General features: G+C 51.4%; 1 protein-coding gene across 1 annotated transcript in view; it reads left to right on the forward strand.

The window, feature by feature from the left end:
* LRFN2 (leucine rich repeat and fibronectin type III domain containing 2) overlaps nucleotides 1–6,485 on the forward strand; it is a 180,546-nt gene extending 174,061 nt beyond the window's left edge. The window contains 2 exon segments of the mRNA XM_019457033.2: nucleotides 5,180–5,993; nucleotides 5,995–6,485. Coding sequence (XP_019312578.1) covers nucleotides 5,180–5,993; nucleotides 5,995–6,159 — 979 coding nt within the window. The 3' untranslated portion in view covers nucleotides 6,160–6,485.
* Nucleotides 6,486–17,088: the final 10,603 nt, after the last annotated feature.

Below are 17,088 nucleotides of genomic sequence, written 5' to 3' on the forward strand. Positions count from 1 at the left end.
GGGGACAGGTGAAAGGAAGACAGACCTGACAGCAAATAGTGGGATAACCGGCATGCTCCTATGATTCCCTCCTAAGCCTCCGGCATCAGCTGTAGACAACAGCTATAGATATGTCTGGCAGTATGAAGCTGAATGAACAAATCCCAAACGAATATTAATAGGGAAAAAGAAAAACAACCCAGGAGCAGCCACGTACTCCTGTTTTGTTTTTCCCGGGTAAGTGCTTGGGGTTGCAGCCTTAAATTGTGCTTTAGAACACGCGAGCTTAGTTACATTTAATGTGTTGGGGCAACTTAACTTAAAATAGCAATTCATGTTTTCTGCTAACAGAGATGTCGCTGGTTTCCGTGATGGAGAGAAACCTATGAGGATTTCAGCATGTGTCTTTTGCAAGGAGGGCTGTGACCTGATGGCTGTGCCAGATATACTGCGTGGCCTCTCCAGATCCCCTCTTCTATACTGCTGTGTGCCCTGGAAGGCTGACCAGTGTGCAGCCACGAGCCCCAGCTTTTGGTTGGGGTCAGCCAAAGAGAGCAACAGCAGAAGGTGGGGAGGAGGGAGGAGAGGAGGATACTTATTTGGCCAGTCCCCGCGCTGTAAGGTTGCCCCTGGCTGCCTCTGTCCCTCAACCAAATTTTCTATTCCAGTGTGTTGGCCCCAGAGGACATCTGGCAATGTGTGGAGACATCTTTGGTCATCACAACTGGAGATGCTACTCATGTCCAGTCAGTAGAGGCCAGGGATGCTGCAATCATCCTACAGTGCCCGCGACAGCCCCAACAACAAAGAATTTTCGGCCCAAAGTGTCATCAGGGCCGAGGCTGAGAATCCCTACTCTGGATCAGTCCCTCTCAAGCTAGTCATAGTGAGGGATTTGCACTGTTTCCCAATCTGTTGGAGACCAATGCTTTTATAAGAATGTAATGGAAATAAGTTATCACAAAAAATGATCATGCACTGGGATGTCACGCCGATGCCAAATTGCTAGAAAACTTTCATAATGCTTACTCTGAATTTCTGTACTCTCTGTTCGTGGACCTATGGGCCACACACAGAGTAGCTCTGCTTGGCCTGCATGGGTCTTTCTCCTTCCTGGATCTGGTGACCTCCCCTTGATATGCTCAGGGCTAGATTAACAGCTTGGCTGCTATCAACCCTGGGTTATGACATGTTCCCTTGCGGTCCCCCATCCCCAAATCTACCCCTTTGTAATGAGGTCCTTGTAACATATCCCTTTGTGTGTTTGCCTTCTACCCCTAAAGAACCCAGCTGATTCCGAGGTGTTTTCCTAAAGACCGTGGGCAGAGTCAGAGGGTGTGTGAACGGAAGGACAAGAGTGTGATGGGCAGTCCGGTTTGGGAGCCCAGCTCGGGAGCTTGGCCTGTCTCTTGTAGGTCATGGGCAGCCCTTGAAGAATGTTTCAGTGGGCAAGGGGCATGGCCAGAGTTGTTTCAGATGGAGCACTCTGGGGATGGCGGTGCTGAGCATGGACTTTAAGGGAGCATGGGTGGAGGCAGGGAGGCCGTTTGGAGGCTGCTGCATTCAGGCACACCAGAGACGGTAGGACCTAAGCAAAAGTGTGTGTGTGGAGAGGGAAGGCAGGGAGAAGTCCAGAAGGAGAACCTGCCACCACAGTGCCCGTGGGGCATGGACAGCAGTGAAGGGGGACCCAGGCTCTCCACCTCTCACGGGGAGGATCGGCAGTTGATTGTGTTGTGGGGCATGAGCAGGTAGACAGGGCCACCCGGGCCAGAGATGAGTTCAGTTCTGTCACTAGAGTTTGAATAGTGCCCATTTCACATGACTTTCTCGCGCAGTTCATCTCCCTGACTGCCTGGGGTGGGAAGCAGTCTTGCTTAGAAGTGTGGGCTCTGAGTCCCCGAGGATCCAGATCTGGCCTCAGCTCCACCACTCCCCCGAGGGAGGGGAAGCGACAATTGCTTAACGTCCCCCTTCCCTAAATTGGGAATGATGATAATGACTCCCTCCGGGGGCTGTCAGGAGGGTTAAGTGAGATAATGTGCGCAGACTTCCAGGCACAAGGTTAGTGTTCGGCAATTACCGTTTTTTTGGCAAAGGCGGACTTGACTGCCAAGGCTATTTGGAGCCAGCTGGCTCTGGCTCTCCTGTAAGTAGACACACACACACACACACACACACACACACACAGGAACCAGGAGCTGCTTCCCTGCTCTTAATCCTGGAAGGTAGTCCCTTTCCTCCGCCTTGTTGCTGACAGGCCAGTTAAGGTCCAAAGCTTTTCCAGCCCAACCCCTCATCCCTGGTGCCAAGGATCTGCCTCGCCCTATCGCACCTCTGTCAACAACACAGCCCTTTGGGGCCTCATCAGCTTCTGATCTTGCCTGATTTGGGAAGCAGGGACTGGGGGGTGGTGGGGAGAGGCCAGGCAGGGTCCTGCCCAAACAAAGTTACCCTGAGGCCTCAGGAAAATAGGGCTGTGTCTGAGAGGCAGGATGGCTCAGTAGTCAGGAGTGGGGGCCCTGAGGCCCAACTGCCTGGTTCAGATCCCAGCACTGTCAGTTACTAGCTGGGTGCCCTTGGGGAGGCAGCTTAACCTTTCTGTGCCTCTGGTTCTTGTCTGTCTAATGGAGATGACAATTGTTATTATGAGTATTAATCCCCTTAAAGATCTCAGAACAGTGCCTGGCACATAGTAAGCCAGCCCTCGGTGTTAACTCCTCTTTTTCTTTATTATTAATCAGCAGTAGTGGTAGTCTGCTTTCCAGGAGGAGACAGCCAAACTCCGATAGGATTTCTGGGCTCATGGTCCATCCCCCGTGTCCTGGGATCGTTGCAAAGGTTGAATGCCATACTGAATGTGGAAACCCTGTCACACAACAGGTGTTCAGTAAACGAGCTGGGCCATCCCCTCCTCGAATGGATGTGCTCTTACATTACTCATGTCCCAGCAAGGTGCTGGGTGGCGCGAATTTGGAGCCAAATGCTAGCTGTATATGTTTGCCTCTTACCTCAGCACCTCTTCCTTCCTGTCTGCAGAGTAAGTATCGCGAGAGTGGCCACCTTGGAGAGTTGCTATAGGACTAAGGGAGTTAATAGACAGAAAATAGGGCCTGGCCTACAGTTGACACGTAGTGTTGGCTCTTACTGTCGTCTGTGTTCTGGGTGTATACAGCTCCTGCCTCTCCAACTTACATCATTAGCTTGGAGGGGAAGCGAAGTGGGGCCTGTGGGGCCCTGGTCACATAGGACTCCTTGGGCTCTGCCCAGTGGGTGGCCCAGCAGACCAGAGATCCTATTGGAGGAGGAGTGTGAGCCCCGGTGGTGTTCTGGGCACTGTTCCAAGGAAGGGGTGGCTGACAAGCCACAGGCTGGGGCGGGCTTTTCATTGAGATGAGGAAAAATGCCCCCATGTTTATCACATGGTAAGGAGTAAGCCCAGACTATGGGCCTAGAAACTAGCGTTAAAGGCCAGTGGCCCCTCCTAGCAGTCCTAGCTGTGTGACTTCAGGCCAGTCACTTCACCTCTCTGAGTCTTGGCCATTCCTCCTCTGTCATGACAGCACCAGTCCCTATCCTCACAGGGTTGCCGTGATGCCCAGGTGAAACAGATAGACCCAAGGGGCTGGCCTGTAGGCCTGGCAATTGTGCAACTCCCCCTCCCCCCTGTCCCGTCCCCCTCCTCTCCTCCCCCCCCACCCCCCGCAGCCCCAGCCCCAGCCCCACCACCCTACCTCTTATAGCTATGGGCCAGGGGCGGGGCTGGGGACAAAGTTTCCTCCCCTGTGGCTTCCCCATCAGCAGAGCAGGCTGGGAGAATGAGGAGGGAGGCAACAGCCTCTGGGGCTGCCCACTGACGGGATGTCAATAAATGCCTGTCAGCTCCGATCCTGCACGCTGAGTTCCCTGGTGGAAGTTTTCAGGCTCCGGTATTTCATATTTGAGATCTCAATTAAGCTGCCTGGCTCTGGTTTGAGGGGTTGACGGGTGCTGATGGAGCCCTTGAGTAGTAGGGGACTGGAGAACAGAGGGCCCTTTGGGAGGAGGGGCGGTGGGAAAGGCAGAGAGGGACGTGGCCCCTCCAGGCCGAGGTGAATCTCTCTGCAGGAGTGTTTATGGGGTGACACAGGCATGGTCTCTCAAGATGTCACAAGGCCTGATACCCAGACAGGGGCTTAGAGATCAAGGTTTACCTCCAGGCTGCCGGAGGGGCCAGGCGGGAGAGGCCCAGGAGAGTGGACGGGCCCCAGCATGGGACACTGCTGCCCCACCAGAGCCTCCCAGAGCCGAGGGACCAGTCCAGGCCTCCCCAAGCAGAGAATCTCTTTCCAGGCCTCTCTGGATGAGGCTGGCCCGCTATGCCCATGACGGAGGAATCATCCCTTCTCTCTGGGAAGCAGAATCGCCCTCCCATCTTCAACGTCGTGTGGTGCCCCTCACCTCTGTCAACACCCTCGCCCCGCTTCCAGTTCTCTTCTGCTTAGACCCTTTCTAGCCGGTTTGCAGCAGCAAGCATTCTCCCTGCACAGCGCAGGCCCAGGGAGGGGCTCCGGTCGGTCGTGTGGATGAATCTCCAGGACACAAAAAGGGGTAGAGTCCCCGGGGGACTCGAGCAGGGTCAGGGTGGGCCTGGCGCCCACCACCTCCCAGAGTCTGAGGGAACCATGGAGTCAGGCTGGGGGAGGGGGCTCCCTTGGTTTAGTCTCTGCTTCTGCAGCCTTTAACCTCTCTGCCTCTCTGTGTCTCTCCCTCTGCCCCTCCCGTGTTTCCTCTCCCATCTCTTTCCCCGAGGCGTCCCCCTTCTTCTCTGTACCTCCATCTCTTAACCACCCTCCACACCCCTGGCCTTTGTATTTCTACACCTGGTCTGCGTGTGCACCTCTCGCTGACCCCTCTACCCCCGAAACTCTGTCACTGCCTTTTTCATCCCCCACCCCCCCCGTCCCTCTCTGGCTCCTTATCTGCACCCCTCACCTCCCACCTCTCGGACTCCTTCACCACTTCCTGTCAACTTCCTGTCACCTGCCCTCCCTTCCTTTTCCTGTCTCTTCACCTGTCCCTCTCTCCTCTGCTCCACCTCATTCCCTCTGTGTCCCCGTGTCTGTCTCTCCCCTCTCCCTGCCTCTCCTGTCCTCGTCACTCTCTATTACCGCCTCTGCCGACCCTCACCGTCCTCCCCCTCTGCGTCCACCCACCCCAGGATGATCCCAGCCTCCAACAAGGCCTTCGTGGTCAACAACCTGGTGTCAGGAACCGGCTACGACCTGTGCGTGCTGGCCATGTGGGACGACACGGCCACAACGCTCACAGCCACCAACATCGTGGGCTGCGCCCAGTTCTTCACCAAGGCTGACTACCCACAGTGCCAGTCGATGCACAGCCAGATCCTGGGTGGCACCATGATCCTGGTCATCGGCGGCATCATCGTGGCCACACTCCTGGTCTTCATCGTCATCCTCATGGTGCGCTACAAGGTCTGCAACCAGGAGGCCCCAGGCAAGCTGGCAGCTGCCGCGGTCAGCAACGTGCACTCGCAGACCAACGGGGCCCCGCCGCCCCCTCTGGCCAGCGCGCCCAGCGGGGCGCCCGTGCCAGGGCCGCCCAAGGTGGTGGTGCGCAACGAGCTCGTGCACTTCAGTGCCAGCCTGGCCCGAGGCAGCGACTCCTCTTCCTCCAGCTCCCTGGGCAGTGGGGAGGCCGCAGGGTTGGGACGGGGCCCCTGGAGGCTCCCCCCGCCTGCTCCCCGCCCCAAGCCCAACCTTGACCGCCTGATGGGGGCCTTTGCCTCCCTGGACCTCAAGAGTCAGAGAAAGGAGGAGCTGCTGGACTCCAGGACTCCGGGCGGGAGAGGGTCTGGGACATCGGCCAGGGGCCACCACTCGGACCGAGAGCCGCTGCTGGGGCCGCCTGCGGCCCGGGCCAGGAGCCTGCTCCCCTTGCCCCTGGAGGGCAAGGCTAAGCGCAGCCACTCCTTCGACATGGGGGACTTTGCCGCTGCGGCTGCGGCAGCCGGAGGGGGTCGCCCCGGGTGGCTACAGCCCCCCTCGGAGGGTCTCGAACATCTGGACAAAGCGCAGCCTCTCTGTCAATGGCATGCTCTTGCCCTTTGAGGAGAGTGACCTGGTGGGGGCCCGGGGAACATTTGGCAGCTCCGAGTGGGTGATGGAGAGCACGGTGTAGGCCCGTAGGGCGGGAGGTGGAGGGGGGGCTCCTCCTCTCACCCTTGCAGGGTGGATAAAGGGGAAAGAATCTATACTGGCAAGTCTTTGTGGAGTTTCCATGGTGATGTTTACATCCAGGGACAGTCTCGTCTCCCTGTCAACGCCCCCACCACCACCCACACCCCCTTCCAGGCCTGTCCCCCCCCCACCCACCCAGCCGGGGTGTGCTCAGGGAAAGCGGACTCGATCGCTAAAATGTCGGACTGAGCCCTGAGTGTTTGGAAAGGCGGACTCCCTCCTTTCTAATCACGAATGTAGCGTGTAAGCAAGCGGCTTTGGATTGCTTATGGCTCCAGTGTTGTTTTTATTCCTCAACTTATTTTTCCCACTTCCCAGACTCCTCCTCTTCATTCACACAGATCACGGAGAATTTACTCTTCGTGCGAGAGCGGGTTCCCAGCAGCCCCGGTAGTGGGAGATTATCTACTGTCAGTTGACAAGAGAAGGGAGCGATTCTGGTCCCACACTTGTTTGGAAGGAAGACTAGGGCATCCCCTGCCCAGGCTCCTCGTTATTCCCAACCACCAGAGCACTGGGGATGGATGGGCCCCCACCGCCATGCCTGACCCAGCTTCCTCTGCTAAACATGATGCCCCACAGCCATCACATCAGCTTAAGCCAGAAGGTTAACTTCCAGGACTTATGTGTGGGAAAGGGAGAAGGGCTTTATGAGACCTAAGAGCATAAAGGATGTTAACCTTTGGAATTTTTTACCTCTTTCAGGGGAAGCTAGGACAGAAAGTCCCCATGAGGGGGCCTGTGACAGGCCAAGAGGGTTTCTGAGGAAAGCAGAGTGGGATGGCCAAAGGAGCATTGGACTTGGAGTCCAGTGCTCTCCATTCCGGTTCTGGAGCCACCACCGGAGAACCAGCTGATCATACTGGTCAAGACCCTTTTTCTCTTTGGACCTCAGTCTCTTAATTTGCAAAATACTGGATTGTACCAGCTCTTGGGATTCCCTTTAAGTTCTAAGGACAAATGAACTCTTCCATGCCTCTAGATGTTATGGTTTCCAGATCAGCAGTACCAACAACACAAGCTGGTAGAGCGTCGCTATGCTTCCTTCTGGACACAGAGGAAGTCTTCTAGAGGTTTTGGAGGGGGAGAATCTGAATCTTTTTAGGATGGTAGGGTTTTGAAGTTTGAAGAGGTGTTTGCAAACATCTCATCCTTAGCCCTCTCTCCCTTTCCCCAGAGCATAAAGGACTTGCCCAAGGTCACACAGTGAGTTAGTGACCAAGTCAGGCCACTTCCTGGGGTGGTGTTTGGATTCATTATGCTGTCTACACCCTGGCTCGGGCATTTCTGTGTCCAGAGTCCATCCCTTGTCTGTCCTTGAGGAAGGTGGCTCAGGGTGGCACATGGGGGGACGCCTTTCCTGGATGACATCCTTGAGGAGGATCCATCTGTGGAAATGACATATGGCGATGGGAAGGGTACATGGGCTCCTTTCCACAAGGGGCATTAACCTTCACACCCCAGACCATGTCAAGAGGGGGCAGAGGACATATGGCCATGGAGATACTGCATGAGAAGCATCTCGAGGGCTTTCTCCTACATCTCTGTCTCTCTTGCTCTCCATCTTTCAGGTCTCTCCTCATTGCCAACATACTACCTCTCCCTCGGTCTCCCCAACCCATCCTTTGCTCTTCTGAGTCTCTGCCATTGATCTTTAGCCTCTCTTTTGTTCTTCTCCCTTCTTCCACTTGCCAACCACACCACATACAACATCCAGGTGAGTCCCCTTCTGCTGAAGGGTTCTAATAGGCTCAGACCCGGAGCTGAGCTGGCGGCCCCCAAACCCACCTGGAACACACAAGGAGCTGGTGGGGAACTGTCCTATGCAGGATTGCCTTCTGGCTCCAGCCCGGGAGCCTCCAAATCCCTTGTCTTTGTCCTTCTCCACTGACCCAGATCCCTCCTGCCTCCTCTCTCCTCCCTTCTACTCTCCTGTCTTCATACTTGTCCTTCCTGTGACTCTCTGCCTTCCCCAGTCCCTTTCTGGTCCTGACAAAGTCATTAACAGACCAGGCCAGTCTCTTCCCGACACAAGTTAATTTTCCAGGCCAGTCCCGGGGCCAGAGCACATGTCTTCCCCCATCATGGTGGCAACCACAAAATTGGGTGACTAGAAAGGAAATCTCTCCTTCCCTCCCCTCTTCCCCTGCCCGAGTTTTTCTTCTCTCCTTTTTCTCTCTGAACCTTTCTCCTTCAGTCTTTCTAAATGTAGCCATTGAGGAATTGAGCCCAAATACCACCTGTCTTTTTGCCTTTGGGTTCAGACACCCAGAGGGAAAATGGTGGACACCGGAAGAGGAGGAACCAACTGTCTACTCCTGTCAGTGACCCCAAGCTCTGTCGTGACATGATATGTACTTGCACTTCTGTTTGTCATGTTTCTGACTGGGGCTTTTGGAAAGCAACATCCCTGTGGTCAGAATATAAATGCCAACTTTCTTTGCTTAAAAAAAATGTACAGTAAAATGTACAGTCTAAAAAAACAAAACCAACCACACTTCTTGGGAGAGAGAAAAAAAAGAACATTCTCATATCTGTGAATGTCTGCTGTTCATTTCTCTGGAAACTGCGGTTTTCCGAAGGTGGCTTTGAAGTGACATTTTCTCTTGCACCTGTGTTTATTACTGCCTGGTGGGAGCCTGCTCCCTGCCAAGTTCATGTATACGATGGGAGCCTTCTGAAATAAGAGAGAATGGGGTCGTCCTTCTGAAATAAAGAATGGTAGAGGGATCTGGAGTGAAGCTCCAGGCGAAGAAGGAATGGTCCGTCCGCAGCTATTCTGACTGTCCCACCTGGTACCTCTCTGTATCTCAAATACCAGCCCTGCCTCCTTTTTCCTGTACTGTGGCCCACCACCACACTTAGCCACCAGGGGTGTACAGGTCCCTCCACCCATTTGGTTGAGCCCTGAATGACACTTTTTCAAAAGGGTCTTTTCCTGGAAACTGGAACAAGGAACCAAAGCATAAACTCAAAGTATAAAAATGAATAAACTTCTGGAACACAGCTTCCCAACCCTAGCTACATCTAATGGCTAGATTAGCACTGTCAGATAGGAATACGGTTGTGATCCACAGTCATTTTAAATTTTCCAGTAGTTGCATTAAAGCAAGTATAAAGAAACAGGTGAAATTAATTGTCATAACATATTTTAGCTAATCCAATATATCCCAAATATTATTATCTCAATGTGTAATCACTATAAAATTATAAATATGACATTTAAGTTTAGTTCCCCACCACACCACCAAAGTTTTGGAAATCTAGTATGTTTTTTTACACTCAGAACACATCTCAGTTCAGACTAGCCATGTGTAAAGTGCTTGAGGGCCACCTGTGACTAGTACTGGTCACCATATTGGACAGTCCAACTGGACATATAATGATCGACTTTCAAGCACAGCTTTGGGAGGGGAAGGAAACTAACAGTTATTAAGCACCTACAGTTTCCAGGTACTGTGTTGGTACTTGACAGGCATTTCTTACTGAAGCCTCCCAAAGTAGATATTATTATGCTGATCTTACAGATGAAGGGCCTGAGCCCCAGAGGGGTTAAATAACTTGCCCAAGGTCACACAGTAAGTCTGGCTGAAAAGCCTTCGCTCTTCCCATATCATCGCACTGCCTCACCAGTTCTCTCTTCCTCCCTTCAATCCATTATAGATTATATTTTAGAATGATGGAAGTACTCAGATTTTACCGCCTAATCTGGAAGCAATTGGTTTGGCCTCCATGTCTGGTAAAATTCTCAGAATGTTGACTCCAGGCAAAGGTCCCTTTGTTAAGTGGTTTCCTCTGAATTCGCACTGGCCTTTCTGGCCCTTCTTGGCCTGTAATGCATTCCCTCCCCTGGCCAGGAAGATCCCCCCAGGCTTCAGAAGGTCTTGCTCAAATCATCCTTGTGATCACCCCTTCTCCTGCCCCTGGTGATGTCTAGGAGGTCCCTTGCTTAATAACCTTCTACCTCCAGTCTCACCTAGTCCCCTCTGCCCTGAAAGCCTGTTAACTTCATCCTCATAAGATAGAAAGCCTCACAACAGCTCACTCCAATGACCACACCCATCTTCCCACCTCTTCTTCTTCCTAAACTCTTAGTCCCTACCAGGAGTATGGCTTACCCACCCAGATCCTTCTTCCTGATTGAGAAAAGCTTCAGTTCTCTGATCTTTTGCAAAGAAGAGGTAGCCCAACCTAATTCTTAAGCTTTCTGACCAATAGTCCAACCCCCCTTTCCCCAAATTCTTTTTTTTTTAATGTTTGTTTTATTGGGGCTCCAGTGTGGCTCAGCCGGTTGAGTATCCAACTTCGGCTCAGGTCCTGATCCCACAGTTTGTGAGTTCGAGTCCTGTATCAGTCTCACTGCTGTCAGCAAAGAGCTCACTTCCAATCCCATGTCTCCCTCTTTCTGTCCCTCCCTTGTTCATGCTCTCTCTCCTCTCTCTCTCTCTCAAAACTAAATAAAACATTAAAAAAATAATAAAATAAAATGTTTATTTATTTTGAGAGTGAGAGAATGTGCCCATGCACCAGTAGGGGAGGGGCAGAGAAAGAGGGAGAGAGAGAATCCCAAGCAGGCTCCGAGATGTCAGCACAGAGCCCGATGCGGAGCTAGATCTCACCAACCGGGAGATCATGACCTGAGCAGAAATCAAGAGTCCGACACTTAACTGACTGAGCCACCCAGGCACCCCTCCCCAAATTCTTGATAATGATGCATTCTTCAGTTTCCCCTCAAAGGAGATGCTTTCATTTTGCCATCATAACACTCTTGAAATTCCAAGAGAAAGACACATACTTTTTCTTTTTTAAAAGGGATATAATTTCCAGCCAGGTAAAAGGAAGGTCATTGTCTCAGATTTTACCCTTCCAACACCAGTAATAACTTCTCTCCCACAGTCTGTAGGTACTGAATTTTCCTAAGCAGGGCCTGAGTCCTTCTGTGTCTTCTATTCTCTGTTGTCTGTCTGTCTGCAGTGAGGGTCTGAGCCAGGCGGGGCTTCCTCTGTTCTCGCCACCATTGTGATAGCTACAAATTGCTGCTGGTAAAATCGACACCCTTCTTCAAAAGACAAGACTTGGCAGACAGCGGGCGAAAACCCAACGCATGGTTTTAAATAGCACACCTCGATCCTCAAACCCAGCCGCTCCCTGCGATGCGGTTGGCAGCAGGAAAGTTTGTTGTGACAAGGCTTCTCATGGGTAAATACCCGAGGTTTCTACCTTTGCGTAATAGAATCAACCCATCCATGTTGCTCTCCCAACACCTAAAAGGAACACGGCTCCCTTCACAGTTTAAAAATACCTGTTTTTGCCTTAAACCCAAGATCTTAGTGATCTGATCTTCTGTGATCTATTTAAGTTTTCCCACCTCACAGCTGGTCAGTGTTTTACTACAAGACTCAGGGTTTCCCTTCCTTGCAGCCTCTGGCAGAGGGAATTGCTATGTTTCCCAACGGACTGTAGAGGGGAGCCCTTTATGTCTCAAGCTACCCTGTGATGCCCATCATGGCCATTTAGCATCTTCTGACGGGCACAGCCATCTTGCCCCGTGGCCTCATTTTGGACACTTGGCATCTTTCTTCAGCTCACCAACTCTAGGCAAATGGGTGCAGATTTCAGGCTCCTGCCTGGCTATTTTCTTGTTCTTGTTGGGATCATTGAGCCTCTGGTTCCTTTAGCCAGCAGTCAAATGTGAGGTGAGAGCCAGGATTCTGGGCCCGCATCTGGAGTCTCTGTGGGGCTGGGGCAAGAGAGATCTGATTCTCTAATCCCTTTCTGCTCTGCCGGTGCCTCCTGCAGGCACCCGCTTGGTTTCTTAGTGATGAGGGGGTGAAGCTGGAATTTCACCCATCTCCATGGGATCCCCAGACCCATCTGGTCCACAGCCAGTCAGCCCACTGACCAGCCTCCCACGGCCTCAGGCCGCTCCGTCCAGCTGCCCATTTGGTTAAGTGACAATGAGCACACCCCCTCTTCTTTTACCACCTCCTCTGTACCATGTGTTCATGGGTGCTCCCTGGCACACCCAGCAGCGAGTCTAGCATTTATACACGTTGCGGGAGTGAGATTTTTCCCCTGGACATCCCCTATGCTGTATTCAAGATAGCCCCTGTTCCTTGAACCGTTGTTACCTCTGCTAGCTGAACTTCCTGATGCTGTTCCCACGTTGGGAAGAAAAACCTCAGAGCCTCACACCTCCATCACCGACTGGGTACGTCCTGATACAAAGCAGGTGTCTCATTCACTGAGAAGGAATATTATGAAGAAGGAGTTGAGATCTCAGTTACACCCAGTAATCCCTGTTACATACTTTCCACCCATTCCTTTTGGGGATCTCTGGAGGATTACAATTCTGCCCGTCTACCGAGGATGGGCCCGTTGCCTTACCTACCCAGACTAATTAAGGGAAAGTTTTATCCCTTCATTAAGTTGACACAAGGTTAGCATTTTCCAAGTGGATATTGAACTGCAAAATTAAATTGCTAATAATAGCCGACATTATTGAGATTTTCCTATGTGCCATGCACTGTTCTAAGATTTTGTTTTTAATATAATCTCAATTTATCATCAAAACAACACAGTGAAGTAGGTATTATTATTAACATTTCTGTTGGAGAAGCTAAGGTAGAGAGGGGTTAAATATCTTGCCCAACATCACATAGTTAAGTGAGTGGCAGAGCTGGATAAACATTCAATAAATGGATTTGTACCGAAGGTACCTGCAGAGCTGCAGAGGTGAATAGAAACACAGTTTGCTGGGTTTCATGTCAAAGGCCTGAACCCTGGCGTGTGAACCTTGAATTCAAGAAGACTGAACCCAGCAGAAAAAGTGAGAGAGGTGGAGAAATCAGTGCTGCATGCATTCAACATGCATTTGCTGACCTGCTGTGTGCCCCACACTGTGCCTGGTTTTAAAAGAAAGCAAAATAAAAGTAAAGGACACTGTGCATGCCCTTGAGGGCCTTCTATGTTTCCCTGAGGGGCAGGGACATGAGCTAGTTTCTGGATCTCTGATTTTACAAGATGGCTCTGTTTTCATTTATTTTAAGATAACGTATAGCTTCGGGGAACCCACTATCCAGGAGGTGATGGATGGATGAATGGATGGATGGATTGGCCAGAACCACATGCCCAAGGCGGCACTTCTGGCTGGAAGCATTAGCTAGGTTTTAAGTTCCAAAGGAAAAGGAACTTGACATGGCGGGGGGGGGGGGGGGGGGGGGGGGGGGGTGTTACTGGCTCTGTGCCAAACACGTGCCCAGTCAGGACTGAAATCCTGTGTCTTATCAAGCAGGGGTGGAAGGAGGCAAGTGGCTCTCACGGGAGCTTTTAAACAGGGATGGGGGGCAGGATGGAGAGAACAAAGAGAGGCAGTTGCAGAGAGCTGGGTGTGGGGGTCCTGAGTAACCCAAGGCAAGTGCAATTGCTCCTGTGGGTGAGGGGCCATTCTGTGGGAGTAGCTGGATTCAGAGCCATTTCTTGGTTCTAGTTTCCTTTCTGGTAAACTACCAATGGTAAGTATGGACTTTGGTAAGTATGCCTCAGAAAGTACTGTGTAGTTCTATAGATCACACTTGAGATTGGCTATTATCATAGCCATTATTATTAATGATATGCATCATTGAAAACATTAGTATAAATTACAGAGAATTAGTGATGATATTAGGTATCTCAGACTCAGAGAATCTCAGGGCTGCCAGAGCCATCAGATGCCATCCACTTGAGCCTCCCTCGATGGGTATTAGAATCTTCTGTTCGATATCCATGGAAACTGTTATTAATCTTATTACAAGCAAGACTGTGCATGATGAATTTCAGAATTCACCCCGGCAGGAAGTGGCTCCCTGTACTCCAATCAGATCAAGGCCCGATGGTTATGGCTCTGTGTTCCTGGTGGGCCTTGCGGAGCCATCATTCCTGCCTTCATAAGAAATGCAGAGGCCAGACAGAAAGCAGCTGTGGCCAGAATAGTGGTAGGAAACTGGGTACAGAGCCGGGACCTTAGCTGGGAAAATCTCGGAGGGGGAGATGCTGTCCCCTTGACAAATCAGCCCTGGTCTCCATGACACTGAGAAAAGGTAGGAGGCAAGAAAGGGGCAGGAAACACATGGTAGCCTCTGCAGCCCCTAATGCTCCTTCATGTTCCAAGATCCTCAGTCCCAACAGCAGCAAGGAGGACCTGAAAAATCTCTGACCTCACTGCTGGGCTCCCTCACTTATCACTTCCCCAATCCCTGCTCACCCTTTATCCTTGTTCCAAGTCTGGCATAAAAGCCAAAATCTAACAATGGGACTCTGGAATGACATAAAGGCTACCACCAAGTCCTCCCAGCCGCTTTCTCCATTTCTCTGGGTTAACAGACATTTTCCTTTATAGGATGTAAATGCTCATGCTCTGCCAGATGCCAGGTAAATCACCTAGGGACAGTACTTGAGTTAGGGGTGAGTTCTTCCCAATGGGATGGTAGGAGGACCTGAAGCAGCCCACTGACCAGCCCTTTCCACCTCTCCTTAACATCCAGGTCCCCTCCAGCACAAACATGGTGAAAAGTGGCTCCCAGTTTGGTCTTTACTTCTCAGTCATCACATTAGTCCCCACTGGAATGAAGAAGGAATTTTAGAGGAATACTCCACCTCATCCAGCAGTGGATGGCTGGGCAGGCCCCTTGGGTAGAGCTGACACTTCACAGTTACTTGAGGGAGAAGTGAGGTACAGAAGAACACGTGGCTGGGGATAGTGTGACCCCCCACGCAAAGAGCCTGGCTTCCATGATGAAGGTAAATGGAGAGGACTGTGGGTCACTGCAGAGGGAGGATGTGGGGAGGGCCCCAGCAGCCATCAAGTAAAGGAGTCTAATTCTTCCTTGATCCTCACATTTTTTGCAGGGTTCTGATGAGACTCTGCCTTCTGAGGAATTCTGCAAACAGGGTTAGTTTAGTTCAGCCTTGGCCAGTATCATTAGGGAAGCAGAGCTTGGGACTTTTCTGGGACTTTTCCTCTTGAGCTCTAGAGCCCTCTATCTCCCCTGAGGTATGGAAAATGGGGATCTGTGCCAGGTATGAGAAAACAAGATACTCTTGCCTGAGCCCCTCCACCTTTGGTTTGGGGTAGAAAACAAGATGGAGGGGGTTGAGACAAGAGTATCTGATTCCAGGGTTGGTCAACTGGGCTTTCTTCCCTACATCCAGACTTGTCTGCAGAATGGTGGGGGAGAAAGCCAAGTGGAGACATTTGAGATATATACAGTCCACAGCAGGGCTAGAGAGGTTGTACAGCATCCCGCCGTTTCAAGTAAATTCTTTCAGATGGATTACCATGACTTCCATTTCTTTTTTTTTAAGTTGATTTATTTATTTTGAGAGAGAGAGAGAAGCAGAGAGAGAATCCCAAGCAGACTCTGAAGTACCAGCGTGGAGCCCTACTCAGGGCTCTAACTCACGAACCATGAGATCATGACCTGAGCCAAAATTAAGAGCTGGATGCTTACCCAACTGAGCCACCCAGGCGCCCCATGCCTTCCATCCCTTACCCCAAAACTCAGATTTACGCATCACTGCTTTCCCCAGTTTACAGCTTTTCCAACCTGAAGATGTAAGTTATTTATTTGGGATTTTTTTTCCAAGTTCTTATAGAGCTTATGGAGCAGAAGGGGTTCTCAAATGAAACCTTCAGACCCCAGAACTGGTGTTTCCATCACACTATACCCTCCCCCCCCCCCCACACACACACACTCACTCGGCCATTACAGTGATGCCCACCTGCTGCAGAAAATAGAAGTGAAGGCCGAGAAGGCACCCAGAGAAAGGAAACAAAATATCCACACAGCAAGAGAACAACCAAGTCTGGGAGAGATACAAAAGGATATAGGGCTCTTGAGAGTTGCAGTATGAGTCTGGGAAGGGTGGCTCTGCCAGGAATGTTCCATGAGCATGAAGATCTCTCAGCCCTCCAGTCCCACCCTGGGTGGGATAGGGGTCAGAGACCACGGTCCGCTATTGGCTAAGCAAAGGAAGGGGGGAGGTGAGAGGGATCAGGCAAGCACGAGTAAGGAAGAGGTGAGGGGCAGAATCAGAGGAAAACTTGGGAGGACAAAGCTGTATAGGTCCAGCTCATCTTCCATCCACATCTAGAAGAGGGCACAGAGCAGAGGCCTGGGATGGGCCTCCACCTGGATTGTCCCTGTAGGCCCACTCCCTAGTGAAGCCAGGAGGCAAGCAGGGGGCCCCCTGAATCTGAGGTCCTTCTCGGGATTTGAGCGTTTGTGCTGTATGTGTTTGATGCTCTTTTTCTTCCCTGTGGGAAGGCAAAGACTTCCCCAGGAAGTCTTTGGAAGCCTTAGGAAGAGAGGCCCATTGGGACATCAAAGCTTAGTGAAGGAGGAAAGGGCTGGCTTGTCCATGAACACTAGAGGCTCTAAGGCATAGACCCACCATCAAATCCACTTGTCTCTTCCAGGTCTTCATGAAGGGATGGACACCAAATGACTGGAGAATGGCTGAGGGTGATGAGCCCCTGGCTTTCCAGATTATTCCAGGGTAAATTTATTGAGGGGACAGCTGTTGCACAGAAGAACAGAAGTGTTCCAGAAAGTTTTACAGAATCTGAGTTGGCCTTGAAGTAGCTAGGGAAGGGCAGACTCAGGACTCTCCCTTCTTGATTGTGAGGCGCCATAGATAGCAAAGCTCTTCACAGAACACAAAGGACTGTGCAAGCAGGGAAAAGGGAACTCATCCTACTTGCCAAACAGAGGAATAAGCATCCATGTGCTATTTCTTATAATCCTCACCCATGACACACAGGTTGGATCACCCATTTTACCACCTAGAAAACTGAGACTCGGAAAGGGTAAACAACATGCTGCAGGTCATA

This window comes from Panthera pardus, unplaced genomic scaffold, assembly GCF_024362965.1.
Source record: "Panthera pardus isolate Hobbes unplaced genomic scaffold, ASM2436296v1 HiC_scaffold_17, whole genome shotgun sequence".
Lineage (NCBI taxonomy): Eukaryota > Metazoa > Chordata > Mammalia > Carnivora > Felidae > Panthera > Panthera pardus.